The 17,417-nt window shown below is 46.3% G+C and overlaps 1 protein-coding gene across 1 annotated transcript; it reads right to left on the bottom strand.

The window, feature by feature from the left end:
* Positions 1-5,285: 5,285 nt before the first annotated feature.
* LOC147097312 (small ribosomal subunit protein eS17) lies at positions 5,286-17,216 on the bottom strand. The gene is made up of 5 exons (XM_085972179.1): positions 17,122-17,216; positions 15,616-15,767; positions 13,943-14,048; positions 11,427-11,492; positions 5,286-5,408 (listed from the first exon to the last, which is right to left on the bottom strand). Exons 1-5 carry the CDS (start codon positions 17,122-17,124, stop codon positions 5,334-5,336), a joined length of 402 nt encoding a protein of 133 aa, XP_085828305.1. The 5' UTR covers positions 17,125-17,216; the 3' UTR covers positions 5,286-5,333.
* Between the last annotated feature and the right edge of the window lie 201 nt (positions 17,217-17,417).

Here is a 17,417-nt window from a genome sequence, read left to right as displayed (position 1 = left end):
ATAACAATCCACCTGCTGTCCCTGCTCACTGAGACTCATTAACCTCCAGGAGAATCCGTTAACATATCGCTCCCTCCTTTGTCCCGGTGAATCCAGACGGCCTTTCTCTGTCAAGGTACAAGTGTAAGCTGTGGCTCAATGTAGCACTCGTGCTCCTGGGTCAGAAGGTCGTGGGTTCAAGCCCCACCCTCCAGGGACTTGAGCGCAAAATCCAGGCCGACACTCCCAGTGCAGTACTGAGGGAGCGCTGCACTGTCAGAGGTGCCGTCTTTTAGATGAGACGTTAAACCGATCTGCCCTCTCAGGTGGACGTAGAAGATCCTATGCTACTATTTCAAAAAAGAGCAGAGGAGTTCTCCCCAGTGTCTTAGCAAATACTTAATCCCTCAACCAGCGCCTAAAACAGATTATCTGGTCATTTATTTGTTTGTGGGAGCTTGCTGTGCACAAATTGGCTGCCGTGTTTCCTACATTACAACAGGGACTACACTTGCAAAATACTTTGGTTATAAAGCGCTTTGAGACGTCCTGAAGTTGTGAAAGGCGCTATAGATAAATACAAGTCTTTCTTCCTTACAGAAAGGATGCTGGACCTTTGTGAATTAACCTCGAGAACCCTGAATCTGACATCTCAAAGCATAAACCATAAATTCCTCTTGGGTCATGGAAACATGAGATGCACGCAAAGAAAAACATTCCCTAGAATCGTGAGATTTTACAGCACAGGAGGCCGCCGTTTGGCCCATTGCAGCAGTACTAGCTCAAAGAATTCCCCATTCCCCTGCCTTTCAGTTAAACTACAGGAAACTCTCGATTTACCGGCACCCAAACCGGAAATCTCGGTTAACCGGCAAAATTCAGGAGTAGGTTCAGTTAAGTTTTACTTCATATTAGTGGCCGTTCCTGGATCTGTGTAATCGGGGTTCCTACACTTGTTGCTAAGCAACAGGGACGCTTGGTTTGTGGCCGAGGTTCCTGCAGCTGTTGCTAAGCAACAGGGAAGCCTGGATTTGTTGCTGTGTACGGAGCTCTCGTACCTTTTACTATACCTCTCTGTAATCCGGACTTTTTGATAAACCGGCACCACGCCGGTCCCGTCAGTGCCGGATAAAAGAAGTTTCCTGTATTGCTATATTCAGTTAAGAGTTAGCAGGGATACACAAGCCAATAAGGCATTATACACAAAAAAAACATGCCTAATCACATTTGCAAGACATTATATCAAAGTTAACTTTTACATAGACAGGATGCAGAACATTCCCTCATGTCAATATTCTCCAGTACACACAAACTACAAGCTCACTTAATGCTGTGGGCGAGAGTGATAATTTCATACAAGTGATGGTAGGAACTAATAATTCACACCAGCAAAAATTCCTTTTTGGCCATTAAGTGAACAGAAAGATCAATGCGAGAAGATTTAAAAGCCTCTCATTAAATCAGAAATCATCCAAGATCGTTGAATATAATAAATAATTCAGATGAGAGCTGTGCAAGTTTGTACACTTAATGCAGAAAGCGCTGGATCCATCAATCACAGGCAAGTCACCCAGCACATAGAACCATAAAGCACAGGAGGCGGCCATTCGGCCCATCGTGCCTGTGCCGGCCCTTTGAAAGAGCTCTCCAGTTAGTCCTACTCCCCTTATCTTTCCCCACAGCTCTGCAAAATGTTTCCTTTTCAAGTATATATCCAATTCCCTTTTGAAAGTTCGTGTTGAATCTGCTTCTACCACCCTTTCATATTTTACTTTGGAAACCAAACTGGTCATCAATGGGTAAATTATACCTTAATGACAAATCGAGCCAAGGCCCCTCACCACACTGCTCTGCTCACAGACCGGGTCCTGTGTACCCACCCAGTCCCAGGGCTGGAGGTCTTTATGGGGTTGACTGACCTGTTCCGGCAGAGGTAGTTACCGTAAACAGGCCCCAGTAAATCCCTCTCCTCCTAAGGAAATTGCGTAAGCAGTTCCCGGCACTGAGGCCACGCCCTTATTAGTTGGTGCAGCAAAAAGCTCCTCGTCCAAAAGCGACTGACAAAATAAACCTTGTCCCACCCAGCTTTCAGACAACTTCAAACCTGCAGCTACAGAACAAACACTGAGGGCAACGCAGCACAGGCCAATGTAGAATAGATACTCAGAGCAACACGGTTTTAGAAGTAGTGCCACTAAGGAATTAGCACACACATGCTAGCGGGGCTGGGGTTATTTGTCTCTGGCCAGTCAGAAGCCTCTGAGTTGCTCCAGGGACCCCCTTGCGGTTTTGAAGCACTCCCCTATTCCTGAGTTTTGATCCCCGGACTTATTCGGTGGCGATGTAGACAGAAAACAACGCGACTCGTGGTTTGGGTGCAAAACAGACCAGCATTTATTAAAAACAAAAGAAACTTAGAAAAATCGATATAGCTCTTATGCCTGGTACAACACTTTTGCTTAAACGCAGTAAACTTAGTGTCCACTAGAGGGCTCCCTGCCCAGTGCAACACTACCTTATTTAATACACGCAGTACGCTCAGTGTCCACTAGAGCGCTCCCTGCCCAGTGCAACACCACACAGGATGGTGGAAGAAATTAGCTCTCATGTCCCGCAGAAGAGAAAGGCGATGGCCTGGGGCATTGCAATTGACTGTGGGACCCCCACCATCATGCCAATCAAGATCAGGTAACCCAGCACAGACCACGGATCGAAGTTGGGGCTTTTCCTGCTGTGTGTGTGGGCTCAGTGCTCCCATTAACTGTGCATTTACTTGCTTACACAGCCCAGCATGAACCACCATCAGCTCCAAAGAACTCTGTATGTGGGCAAGTGCACAGAAAGCAACACAGAACTGGAAGGGTAAGGGGGGGGGGGGAGGAGGAAGACGGTCAATTCATATTCCGTTGAGTGAACTGAACTTGGCACAGGACACTCCAAAATTGTCCCTACCAGCAATGCTGAACTGGTCTGTGATTACGCAGGTTAGCGGTCTCCCTTTTCAAAATGGGTTTTTACACTGTCTCCAGTCGGCTAGCACACAACCAATCTAAACAGAACCTTCAAATATCATTTCTATGATCGCTGCTATCTCTGCCTCCCATTTCCCTCGGATCCTTGGATATATCCAGTCATGTCCCGGCACTTTGGCCTCCTTTAGTTTTATTAACTTCTCGAATACCTTCCTTTTATTTATTATATAGCGCTGAACTTGCTTTTAACCAACTCAAGGTTTATCTCTTCAATAATCTTTTGTAAACACAAAGTACTCATTAAGTATCCCAACCAATTTCCACTTACCCTCTGCTAACTCACATTTAACAATTTGAGATATTTATACACTTTAGTATCTGTGCTTCCCTTATCCCATATTTAACCTCTTTACTTACTTACCTCCTCCTCTCATGTTTTATCACGTTATGCCCAAAACCCACTTCCTCTTCAATGTTAGTTTGAGGGCAGGAAGCAGTGGGACTACTGCTGAAGTTAGTCACCACTCACTTTGTCCAGAACCAGGGGTCACAGTCTAAGGATAAGGGGTAAGCATTTAGGACAGAGATGAGGAGGAATTTCTTCACCCAGAGAGTGGTGAACCTGTGGAATTCTCTACCACACAAGGCAGTTGAGGCCAATTCATTAAATATATTCAAGAAGGAGTTGGATATATTTCTTAAGGCTAAAGGGATCAAGGGATATGGGGAGAAAGCAGGGACAGGGTACTGAATTTGGATGATCAGCCATGATCTCATTGAATGGCGGAGCAGGCGCGAGGGGTCGAATGGCCTACTCCTGCTCCTATCTTCTATGTTTCTATCCCGTTACTAACTAAAGGTGGGAAAGTTCAGTCAAAGCTGTGCCTGAAATGCTGAGACAGCACAAAGAATTTGGGCTTGGTTAAAACCAGGTTGTGTGATGGGATTAAATTCAGCTCCAGTCTGTAAACAATGAATGAAGCTGGCAGTAACCAGGGGTGATTTAAGTTAAATGAGGAAGCAGGGACGTGATTGCTACAGGATATAAACAGATCATCGCAGTCAACTAACGGAAATAATTCTATCCTGGTCCTTGCTGCACCAATTTGTCACTCAAATTTGATCACATTATGGTCAATCACGCGAGGTTCTACTGCTTTCAGTAGATGCCAAGTTTAGCTGTGAGCTCCCTCTAGTGGAGTGCACGACACTGTCTCAAGATAATAGCAAAATACTGCGGATGCTGGAAATCCAAAATAACAACAGGAAACACTGCAAAAACTCAGCAGGCCAGGCAGCATCGGTGGAGAGAGAAACAGAGTTAACGTTTCAGGTCGATGACCCTTTGTCAGAACTGGGGGAAAAAAAGCAGGAAATTGAAAGCAAGGTTGGGGGCTGGGAAAAGGGGGAGGGGATGAAAGAACAAAAAGGATCAAACACGAGAAGGGAAACTGAAAGCAATGAAGATGAACAAGGTCGAAGAGAAGAGCAGAACTTCAAGGTGGGCATTCCTAGAAGTGGCAGTGAACCAAACACTAATACAATAGCAAAATACTGCGGATGCTGGAAATCCGAAACAAGCTGTCTTGTACATGCACCAATTCCCATTCTGTCACCTCACTTTCCCCCCCCGAGCAGTCTCCACCACTGCTGGGTTGGATGAGCTCACCAGTAATTACAACGTTAGACCTAGAAACCTTTCCAACCTCACCATGCAAGACAGAGCTGCCCAAGCTTTTGGTTGCATGAGCCGTACGGTTGTGAACCATGGAACCCGAGGGACCGCAGAATGATTAACAGCACAGGAGGGGGCCATTCGGCCCATCGTGCCTGTGCCGGCTCTTTGGTAGAGATATCCAATTAATCCCATCCACCCTCTGCTCTTTCCCCGTAGCCCTGCAATTTTTCTTCCCTTTAAGTATTTATCCCATTTCCTTTTGAATTGTTACATTACATATAAAGTTTAAATCCACATCCCATTAATTTGCAATCCACACGGCAGCTTAGCACAGGAATCGGGTTAAACATTCCCCAAATAAGAATGCCTTACCTCAGTTACTCAGCAACAATAACCTGACTGATGCACAAGATTAAAAGGAACGTTAACTCCCTAGTGTAGTTAGATTTAGAAATCAGAGATTACAGTAACTTACTGATCAAAAAACATTAAGCATTCAGTTTACAGCATTTTAAGCCAATCCTGGTGAATCTCCATCAATTACTTTACAGGATTAGAAGTGGGTCACCCACGCTGTCCCCAAACTGCTGCCCAGGGGAGGAAACTGCAGGCGTTCAGTGCAGTGGAACATAAATAAAGACACACAAACTGGCAACTTTCTTTTGACTTTTTTTTATTATTAGAACAATGTGGTACAAATAATTTTAGATTCTTGGGGTCCTGAAAGCCATGCCTACCGAAGGCTGTGTGACCTGTAGATTGGACAAGCTGCCAAAGTCCTGCAAAAGAGGGGGGGGGAAAAAAATCCATTAAACGCAAGGCAGACAAGATCCATACCACAAACCGGATAGTTTAGTCACAGATACCGCTAGACCAGCAAGACAGTCTTTAAGGGATCTTGCACCCAACGACGTTATATGGCAGAGGCTTGAATTCAATTAACTGCCCGGCTAGTGAACAGTTACAAAATAGGCAAGTTCTCGCATCGAGAATGAAGTTAAAACTCCAATTAACTCCGTCCACTCCACAGATCCCAGGGAATGCCAAGCCACCAGAGGACAGTGGTGAGTTTTCATCTCACGCTTACAGACTGGCTGAACTTTTCATCCTACTTTCCACCATCCATTTGAGGCGGCAGCCAACTTGGGGGAAAAAAAATAAATCAGCTTTTGACTTGACGGAAAATAGGTCCCAAAAAACGATTGCGCAGTCATTGCCCAGAATTAATGGGATGTTTGACTTAATGTAAAGTCCAAAAAAAAGCACGTTTGCGGGGTGAAATCTCTCGTCTGAGGCATCAACACCACGATTTGCCGAGTTGGGAATTCATCTGGAGCACACCAAGGGTGAACGCACACCTGCAGGACAACAATTTAACCCCCATATGCTGAAACGACAGCCCCGGCCTTGACTGCAATGCAACCTGGAGATCCTTGATGGGCAAGAGATACACGGTGCATGGAATGTCTCCATTTGAGGGAGTGGGGATGAGACTAAGACGGCAAAGCTTGCAGAGCAAGATGCAGCCACAGGAGGGAGTAACGCTCCAATAAGCACTGCCTGCAGTCCAGGTACAAAACTCCAATAAGGCTGTACACAATGTTCAAACATCGTCAAGTACTTGAACATTTACCGTAATAATTTATTCATTTACACAAGGCGCATTAGCATCAACTCAATTTAAAACATTAACTAACCTTTCCACACTGCTTAAAACTAATTAAATTCACTACAAGTTAAAAACGGGTTGCGCCACCGATTTTGGAGAAGAAATTCTTCCCATGTGCCACCCCCCCCCCTGAGCAGAGTGGGACCTTCTACATGAAGCAAGTGGAGAGCCAAGTCATATTTATACTAAGTTTATAGTATATCCCAAGCTCCAGTGTAGATGTGGGATCCACCAGGAGGCCAATGTACATCGGATGGCTGGCAGGAGTCTGGAGCATCTATCCATACTGAGATTATACTGACTAGAGGAGAATCAAGCCATTCATTGGAATCTTGACCAAACCTGTCCCAGTTCACTGCGTATCTGGACTCCAGCACAGGGCTGCTTGCTCTAGTGCCCTACACCACAGAATGATGTAGCCAGCAACACCCTCTAAGCAGGGATCCCACGCAGCTGGCTTTTCAATGTAAAAACCGCGCATGCGCAGTATTTTGAATGGCCCACACAGGCCTATTTAATAAAATGAGGGAACATTGATAGCCAGGTCTGCCAATGAGCATAATCTGAAAAAAAATCATGGGAATACGATGTCGTGTCGATAACGGAGATCTGGCTCAAAAAAGGGCAGGATTGGGTACTAAATATTCCTGGAGGGAATGAAAGAAAGGGTGACAGTATTGGTTAGGGGGAATGCTGGCGAGAGAGGATGTCATGGGGGGGGGGGGGGGGGGGGGGTCAAGGACAGAATCTATTTGGTTAGAGTTGAGAAACAATATAGAGGTGCCATTACACTACTAGGTGTATTCTACAGGCTGCCAAGTACAGGAAACTTTCATTTATCCGGAGGTTAAATGTCCGGAAAGCTCTATCTACCGGCAAAATTCAGGAGTCGGTTCAGATAATTTTTTGTCTTTTCGTTGCTTCTTTTCTCCAGTCCTGGCTCTGCAAGCGTCTCTGTAGCTAAGCAACAGCTTCAGCTAGACGCTTGCAAGCTGCGCCGACTGTTTTGAAGCTGTTGCTAAGCAACAGGGTTTGTTGCTTCACACGGAGCTCTGAGCTCCGTATGTTTTAACATTAGCGCTGGTTTCTACGGCAGTTTTGATCTAACGGCACCAGCTCGGTCCCGTCGGTGCCGGATACCAGAAAGTTTCCTGTAGTGGGAAGGATATAAAGGAGCAAATTTGCAGGGAAATTACAGAGAGGTGCAAGAACTATAGAGTAGTGATAATGGGGGACTTCAATTATCCTAATATAGACTGGGATAGTAATAGTGTAAAGGGCAGAGAGGGGGAAGAATTTCTGAAGTGTTCAGGAAAACTTTCTTGATCGGTACGTTTCTGGCCCAATGAGGAAGGAGGCACTGGTTGTGGGGAATGAGGTGGGTCAATTGGAGCAAGTGTCAGTAGGGGAACATTGATCATAGTATCATAAGGTTTAGATTAGCTATGGAAAAGGACAGGGAGCAATCTAAAGTAAAAATACTTAATTGGAGGAAGGCAAATTTCAGTGGGTCGAGAATGGATCTGGTCCGGGTAAATTGGAATCAAAGATTGGCAGGCAAAACTGTAATCGAACAGTGGGCTGCCTTTAAAGAGGTGATGGTTTGGGTACAGTTGAGGTATATGAGGGGGGGGGGGGGGGGGGGGGAAAAGGTAGGGCAACCAAAGAAAAAGGTCCCGGGATGATGAAAGAGAGAGTAAGATGAAGCAGAAAAAGGGAGCGTATGACAGATGTCAAGTTGTGAATACAAGTGAGAACCAGGCTGAATATAGAAAGTTCAGAGGGGAAGTAAAAAAGGAAATAAGAGGGGCAAAGAGAAAGCATGAGAATACACTGGTAGCTAACATAAAAGGGAATCCAAGTCTTCTATAGGCATATATAATAAATAATAAACGGGTAGTAAGGAGGGGTGGGGCCAATTAGGGCCCAAAAAGGAGACCTACGTATGGAGGCAGAGGGAATGGCTACAAATGAGTACTTTGCATCTGTCTTCACCAAGGAAGAAGATGCTACCAGTCATAATGAAAGAGGAGGTAGTTGAGACATTGGATGGGATAAACATTGATAAAAGAGGTACTAGAAAGGCTGGCTGTACTTAAAAGTAGGTAAGTTACCAGGACCAGATGGGATGCATCCTAGGATGCTGAAGTAAAAGGTGGAAATTGCAGAGGTACTGGCCATAATCTTCCAAACCCTCTTAGATACAGGGTGGTGTCAGAGGATTGGAGAATTGTTCAAAAAAAAGTGCAAGGATACACCCAGCAACTACAGGCCAGTCAGTTTAACCTCAGTAGTGGGGAAGCTTTTAGAAACAATAATCCAGGACAAAATTAACAGCCGCTTAGACAAGTGTGGATTAATTAAGAAAAGCCAGCACGGATTTGTTAAAGGCAAATCGGTTTTAACTAACTTGATCGAGTTTTTTGATGAAGTAAGAGAGGTTTGATGAGGGAAATGTGGTTGATGTGATGTACATGGACTTCCAAAGGCGTTTGATAAAGTGCCACATAAATAGGCTTACCAGCAACGTTGAAGCCCATGGAATAAAAGGGACAGTGGCAGCATGGATACGAAATTGGTTAAGTGACAGGAAACAGAGAGTAGCGGTGAATGGTTGTTTCTCGGACTGGAGGAAGGTACACAGTGGTGTTCCCCAGGGGTCGGTTCTAGGGCCAGTGCTTTTCTTGATATACATTAATGACTTGGACGTACAGGGCACAATTTCAAAATTTGCAGATGACAAAACTTGCAAGTATAGTGAACAGTGAGGAGGATAGTGATAGACTTCAGGAAGACATAAACAGGCTGGTCCAATGGGCTGACACGTGGCAGATGAAATTTAAACGCAGAAAAGTGTGAAGTGATGCATTTGGGTAGGAAGAATGAGGAGAGGAAATATAAACTAAAGGGTACAATTGTAAAGGGGGTGCACGAACAAAGAGACCTGGGGGTATGTGTGCACAAATCGTTGAAGGTGGCAGGGCAGGTTGAGAAAGCAGTTAAAAAAGCTTACGGGATCCTGGGCTTCATAAATAGAGGCACGGAGTACAAAACAAAGGAAGTTATGATGAACCTTTATAAAACACTGGTTCGGCCTCAACTGGAGTATTGTGTCCAATTCTGGGCACCGCACTTTAGGAAGGATGTGAAGGCCTTAGAGAGGGTGCAGGAAAGATTTACAAGAATGGTCCCAGGGATGAGGGACTTCAGTTACGTGGATAGACTGGAGAAGCTGGGGTTGTCCTCCTTAGAGCAGAGAAGGTTGAGAGGAGATTTGATCGAGGTGTTCAAAATCATGAGGGGTCTGGACAGAGTAGATCGAGAGAAACTGTTCCCATTGGCGGAAGGGCCGAGAACCAGAGGGCACAGATTTAAGGCGATTGGCAGAAGAACCAAAGGTGACATGAGGAAATACTTTTTATGCAGCGAGTGGTTAGGGTCTGGAATGCACTGCCTGAAAGGGTGGGGGAGGCAGATTCAATCGTGGCTTTCAAAAGGGAATTGGATAAGTACCGGAGGGAAAACATTTTGCAGGGCTACAGGGAAAGGGGACTAGCTGAAGTGCTCCCGCAGAGAGGTGGCACGGGCTCGACGGGCCGAATGGCCTCCCTCTGTGCTTTAACCATTCTATGATTCTATCCTTCAACGTGTTCTTGCAGATAGTATCCTGGGAGTTTGGGAGGGGGGGGGGAGAATGTCATAAATTACATTCAGCTTAGTAGCACAATCTTTGTGGGGGGGGTGATGGGAGCGGCTAAAAAGAGATGGGGCAAGGGAGAGAGACAGAAGGGCTGGACACCTCCCGCTAACCTCAGAACGGAAACCTTTCTGCAACTTCTTCTCATCTTGAAGAGTCATGCTGCTCCAGGAAAGGAGACCACAAGCTACTCCCCAATAATTATTACAAAAGCAAAATGCTGTGGAAATAACAACAGAAAATGCTGGAAATACTCAGCAGGTCAGGCAGCATCTGTGGAGAGAGAAACAGAGTTAACGTTTCAGCTCGATGACCTGGTCTGACGAAGGGTCATCGACCTGAAACGTTAACTCTGTTTCTCTCTCCACAGATGCTGCCTGACCTGCTGAGTGTTTCCAGCATTTTCTGTTTTTATCCCCAATACTGTCCATTTATGAAAATAAGGACTCCCATGATACCAAAATAATGCCGCAGTCTTGCAAAACTGAAGCATAATGCTCTATGCATCACTGTTTAACGTACACTACTATGGCTATGCATACTGTCACTTGGCCCTTTTGTTCAGCTATATTTTCACTCGCCTGTCTTTTTGAAAACTTGGTGAGACAGACACAAAGACTTCAAATCCTGCAGGTGCAAGAGCTGGGAAAGGTCAGATTCGTTCTGGGTGCGCAGCCATCAGTGCAGTACTGGGATTGCAGATACACCAAAATTCCACTGCTACTGTACGGGCTATTCAACTTCCCTTTCACCGCCTTAGAGGGTTTATTGGTGAAAAAATAGCCACAAACAACGTTCCCACTAAGCTGTGCGGTCCCGCAGCGGCCGGGAGGTCCCGCACCGGCTTTTACAGCGAAGAACTGCGCACGGGCGAAAATTCAAATGGGCCGCGCAGCCGGTTCAAAGGGCCGCACACGGAAAAACAATTCGAGGGAACACTGGTCACAATCTTGCTGAAGCAGTCTGATTTTGTTTGTCTACGCCACAAAAGCAAATTAATGTGAAGAGGAGAACCCTAGGTCTAACAATATACAAATTCGTAAAATATATCAGTGTCTCTGCCTTGGATGAGAGCCCCAAATCCTAACAGAAGTCATCTACTCCCGCGAGGCACATCGTATTAAGTGGGCATCACATTGAGAGTTTAAGAGTTACTTCCTCCCTCGCCACCCTCCCATGTCCGCAGGTATCCAGCCCCCGCTTCAACCAACGCCACTGGGTTGGCTTGTCTTCTGCTCCTTTCCTTACGGGGACACTCCACCCGCACATGTGCTAGATCAAGACACGGAATTCACTCCACAAGACTGATGCAGCAGTTGGCACGTCAACAAGCCACATCTTCAAGGTTTTTTTTTTTTTTTTTTGAGTCACCAAAACTGGATGACTGACAAAATTCTTAGCACGGTGAAGCAGCGACCTCCCGTTACTCACCAGCAGCTTCAGCATCTCCTTGGTATCTGGGTCCACCTCAATCATCTCCTGATCCAGAGCAGAGACCTGAGAAAGAAGAAAAGAAAAAAATCAGTAAACCAATCTCACTGAATGGCGGAGCAGGCTCGAGGGGCTGAATGGCCTACCCCTGCTCCTATCTTCTATGTTTCAGACACTTCTCCAGGTCACAACAAAGACCACAATCTTTCCCAAATTATTCCTCAACAGTCAGCTTCGGTTGCTAACACTCGCGCCGCCGGAGTTTGTGGCTCAGGCACCATCACTGACTCGAGCACACAATCTTGGCCGGCACTCCAGCTCAGTCTGTCGGACGAGACATTAAACCCACGCCCCAACTGCTAGCTCAAGCTCAGGTGGACGGAAAAGGTTCCCGTGGTACTATACGAAGACAGGGAAGTTCTCCTGGCCAACATTCACTCCCACAACTACAAACAGATTAGCTAGTCGCTCATTCATTTCTTGTTCCTGGCACCTTCCTGTAGCTGCCCACATAACAGTAGCTTCACTGCCAGAGCAAGCCATTGAACGCAAGGCCATGGGACGCCCTGTAGGCATGAAAGGCAATATATAAATACTTCTCTCTTCAAGGAAGCCTGGCTTTAAATGTAACCTCATTCACCGCAGACACCAGAAGCACTATTTGCATCAATGCCCTGTGCCAGGAAACTACCAGGATACTAACTAGAATTGACTACACCGTTAGCAGCTCAATTAAAGGACCTGACCCCAGCTAGGCTTTAACCCATTACATACAGGCTCATCAGCTCCGAACCACTGCAAGATGAATGCTTCTGTGCAAATTTCCATCTTTAAAAACAATCTACATTTCCATTTACTGTGATCATTTGCACAAGTAGGTATACACAGAACGTAATCAAGCAGGCCAATAAAATTGCAAATATGAAAACAGCAAGATTTAGTTTGTTAATTACAAATCATGAATGTATTAGGCAAAATGTCCAGAGAAAAATTAACCAGTATTAGTTCTAGGATTTATCAGTTTTACATATATAGTTAAGTGTGGGCTGTGGTGAACAAGTTGCTATTAAGAATTTTGTAGGGATCCACGGGGGAGGCATTGGGATTGCTTAATGAGATATAATATAACAAACATTGAGTGCAAGAGGCGAAGTGGGGATCGAGCTGTAATATATCGAGCGGTGCTGCTCTTTAGATGCAGGCTAGACCTTCCATAAATCCTGTAACAGTGCTAAAGATCTAACCAATGTTTCCTATTAGGAATTTTAGCTCTGAGGAAAGATTGGATAGGCTGGGGTTGGTTTCTCTGGCACAGAGGAGGCAGAGGGGAGATTTAATTGAGGTGTATAAAATTATGAGGGGCCTTGATAGAGTGGATAGGAAGGACGGACCTATTTCCCCTAGCAGAGAGGTCAATAACCAGGGGGAAAAGATTTAAAGTAATGGGTAGAAGGATTAGAGGGGAGTTGAGGAGAACTTTTTTCACCCAGAGGATGGTGGGGGTCTGGAACTTGCTGCCTGAAAGGGTGGGAGAGGCAAAAACCCTCATCACATTTAAAAAGTACTTGGATATGCACTTGAAGTGCCGTAACCTACAGGGCTACGGACCATGAGCTGGAAGGTGGGATTAGCCCGGGTAGCTCTTTTTCGGCCGGCACAGACACGGTGTGCCGATATGCCTCCTTCTGTGCCACATATTTTTATGATTTTATGACTTGTAATTGAGTAGCACGGTTTTGCGATTCCAGCTACAACAAAATGAAAATATGGACACTGCCTGTACTAGAACTGTCTATGGGGCTGGGAAATTGAGCTCTGCATAACAAAAATGCAAGAAATGTATTGTACGATTGAGATGAGTGCTGTCGAAATATTTGGGCTCGGATACTCAAGCCATGTTAATATGGTACTGGTACTAAATTTGTGGAGTTTGTATGCACTTTACCAACACCAGCTCAACATAGGCCTGAAACGAGGGAGAGTTTTGAAGCAGTCAATCTGAACGCCGGGGAGGTTCCGACAGCCAGCCTCTGCTGACCAACCTCGAGTTGCAACAAAGGAGGAGACAGCCCAAAGGGACGACAGAATTGGAGGAGAGCACGCGGGACAGGGCAGCAATATGGCGATTTGGATGTCGGGGTGCTTAAGGCCGTTGAAAGAAGTACGGCAGTCTCATTTACTCTCCGTGCTACAACTCACTTCCTAAAGGAACAGCAAGATGTCACAGGAAGACAGGTAATCTGGAAGGATGAGCTCAATTTGGGCCTTCTACATCTGAATTTAACTTATGATCCAAATTCAGTCGCAGAATGATTCACCTTATATAAATATAAATCTTGAACATGCTAATTTACAGGTAAGTTGCAGTATTTTGCCGAAAGACTTCCAGTTTCCCCATATTGTTATTCAAATACAAAACCCAAGTTCTAAACAATCCCGAGCAAGTCTGCAGACGCAGTATCAGATAATACTCAATGAATAAACCAGTGAGTGAACGCGACTGAAAGTAAACCCACCTCTGGGACATAGTTGTCCCTCCTCTCTCGCTCCTCTTCCTGCAGTTTGATGGAGATGCCTCTGACAGGCCCACGCTGGATACGTTTCATTAAGTGTGTCACATACCTAGATTAATTACAGACACCAGTTATTGCATGTTTTAATTGCTATATCCTACCATAGTCAACTGCTATGCCTGCACACAGGACTAGGTGGCAACAAGTTACAAAGTGGATCTACAACCAAGACAGTGTAATTATAATTTGAAGACAATTCAACTCAACTTTTCAGCTGACTGAACTGAAAGCTATCTCTTCTTTCAGGTGGCTGGGTATTCTGCGGCGAGTGTCTCACCAAAGCCTTTCCACAAGGCACAAGTAAGGAGTGTGATGGAATATTCTCCACTTGCCTGGATGAGCGCAGCTCCAACAACACTCAAGAAGCTCAACACCATCCAGGACAAAGCAACCCGTTTGATTGGCACCCCATCCACCACCTTAAACATTCACTCCCTCCACCACCGGCGCACCGTGGCTGCAGTGTGTACCATCTACAAGATGCACTGCAGCAACTCGCCAAGGTTTCTTCGGCAGCACCTCCCAAACCTGCGACCTCTTCCACCTAGAAGGACAAGGGCAGCAGGCGCATGGGAACACCACCACCTCCAAGTCACACACCATCCTGACTTGGAAGTATATCTGCTGTTCCTTCATCGTCGCTGGGTCAAAATCCTGGAACTCCCTCCCTAACAGCACCGTGGGAGCACCTTCACCACACGGACTGCAGTGGTTCAAGAAGAAAGCTCACCACCACCTTCTCGAGGGCAATAAATGCTGGCGACATCCACATCCCAGGAACGAATAATAAAAAAGGTGGCAACCAAACGGAAAATTTCCAGCACTTTTTAAATTTCAGATTTTTCAAACTCACATTCTTGGTATTTACCTCTTAAGCGTTGAAACCAAAATGATTCCACTCAACTTATTCCTCCTGTCGGGGAAGCAAGACCACCTCATTTTTCCTTGGATATATTGATGCGATAGGTGGGAATCATCAAATGGGGATTAGGAGAAGAGCACGGGATCCACTAATACACCCACTGATCAGCTAAGATTGGGCAACACACTGAACGTAGTAGTACCAAAAGACATGGTGACTGTGCAAGGACAGGGAGGAAGAAAGCACCAAAGGAAAATCCAGGCCACTGGTTCGAGCGAGTACTTTCCTCCAGTTTGGAGAGGTTGACTCAAAGAATGAGGAAGTCCCTCGTCCGATCCTGGGCTTGTTTTCATCTAGCTGATCGCAATAGAATAGAACATGGGATGGTGCTACAATGGGCCCCAACACTTCCTCTCACTCCCATTAAAGAGAAGGGGGAAACTAGCCAGGATCATGCACGTTTAGAAGTCGAGTGAAGATTAGATCATCTCTTTCTTTAATCTTTCTGCATGCCCCCCCCCCCCCCCACCCGATGTGTGGCCCACAGGTGAATAGTTTGCCAACACTCACTACTAAAGCTCACGCAAGAATAGCAGCCATTTTGTGCAAGACGTCAAGCGGGCACCAGCGGAACTGTATACATAGGAACAGGAGTAGGCCATTCAGCCCCTCTAGCCTGTTCCGCCATTCAATTAGATCCAGCGAGGTATCAACCTGCTCTCAGGAGCGTATGGGGAGGGATAACATTTCTTACCCTGCAATCTTGTTGCGGAGTTTCTTGCTGGGGATGATGGCGATCTCCTCGCAGACCCTTTTGTTTGTGTGGAAGTCATTGCCGAGGCGGGTGTAGTATTTCTCAATGATCACTCGTGCGGCTTTCTTGACCGTCTTAGTCCTGACACGACCCTGACAGGACAGCAGAAACACGCAAAAAGTTATACAAAGCCTCCTCAGTCTACAACCCTTTTAATCCAATGGCAACCGAAGGACAGCATTTGGAACAGCACGTGTATTCGTGACCGTTCAAGGCATCAGAATCGTTTTAACATAACTACATTACAGTTCTGGGCCAATCGGTGCCGCTATACATCTCAAGATGAGCCGGGTAAACATACTAACTGGTTTCAGATGTCCAGGTTTCCCCTCAGACTAACAGCTATTGAGCGAGAAGTCAAAGACAATAGGACATTTACTGCCTTCATCAAATGAGCCCTGAATACATAATTCTTTCATAATCTACTGTACATTAATTTTCATACTGAATACCCCTTTAATGCAGTAAAAGTACTGCAGACACGCTGCTGCCAACTAAGAGGTTAAATCAAGATCAATAAACCCAAACTATTGCATAAATACAGAACATAGGAAGCCATTTGGCCCATCTTGCCTGTGCTAGCTCCCTAAGAACTAGCCATTTAGGCCCGCTCTTTCCCCACAGCCCTGCAAATGTCTCCTTTTCAAGTACATATGCAATTCCCTTTTTAAAGTTACTATTGATTTCGCTTCCACCACTCTTTCAGGCTGTGTATTCCAGATCATAACTCGCTGCATAAAAATAAATTCTCAGCTTCCCTCCGGTTCTGTTGCCAATGATCTTAAATCTGTGTCCTCTGGTTACCGACCCTCCTGCCAGTGGCAAGTTTCTCCCTATTTACTCTATCAGAGCTCCATACAATTTGAAACACCTCGATTAAATCTCCCTTTAACTGTTTCTGCTCTTAAGGAGAATAATCCCAGCTTCTCCACTTAAACTGAATGAACATTTGGGGTTTAAGCTTCTCCCAGCCCAGCCTTCCCGCAGCGCCTGTCCGCCGAAGAGCAAAATGAAGCCTTTTCACTGAATCAAGGAGAAGCCTTTCCTCGGCCGGGCCCCCCTCAAGAAGCCGAGGCCGGGCTCCACCGCAACCCAGGCCGGTCAGCACTCAGGAAAGCCCGAGGCCTCGTCTCACAAGTAGGTCGGCCGCCCCAGAACATCTCCTTCGCCTCCTCCCTGCACCCCTCGATGGATCCAAGAACATGCCCGGTTACATTAAACCCCGCAGCCGAGAGCGTCGCAGCCGAGGCCGCTCTCGGCAACAAGGGGTTCATCGTCCCCGCTCTCTATCCGCTTTTTCTCCCTCTCCCCACCCCAGTAATAATGGCGGATAAAGCTGGCTGGATTAGTTGGGAATGTGCGTGCAGCGGCGCGGGGAGCTGGGGTGGCCGATTTGCCCACGGATGGCGACGGATAGTACCGCAGCCCCGGCGCCCTCAAACCCACCATCTTGGATTCCGGCGGAGAGAAGAGGGCGAAGGCTGCTGGGAGCGGCTCTATAAGGACCCCAGCGCACGGCTGGCTGGTGCACTGCCTGAATCACCCCCCATACACAATCCCTGCTCCCTCAGGGCCAGCAGCCCACAGGTGAGCACCTCCTCAACATGGACCACACAGTGACTATACTGCTCATCCAGCCAGGCCCTGGGCTAATCATCCATGTCAGTTCAAATCCCACCACCAGCAGCTGGGAATTTAAATTCAGCTAATTAAATTTAAAAAAAGGTAATGGTGACCATGGC

Source organism: Somniosus microcephalus, chromosome 32 (assembly GCF_052327205.1).
Source record: "Somniosus microcephalus isolate GS21.2 chromosome 32, FLI_Smic_1.0, whole genome shotgun sequence".
Taxonomy (NCBI): domain Eukaryota; kingdom Metazoa; phylum Chordata; class Chondrichthyes; order Squaliformes; family Somniosidae; genus Somniosus; species Somniosus microcephalus.
This window is presented reverse-complemented; position numbering and strand designations above follow the sequence as displayed.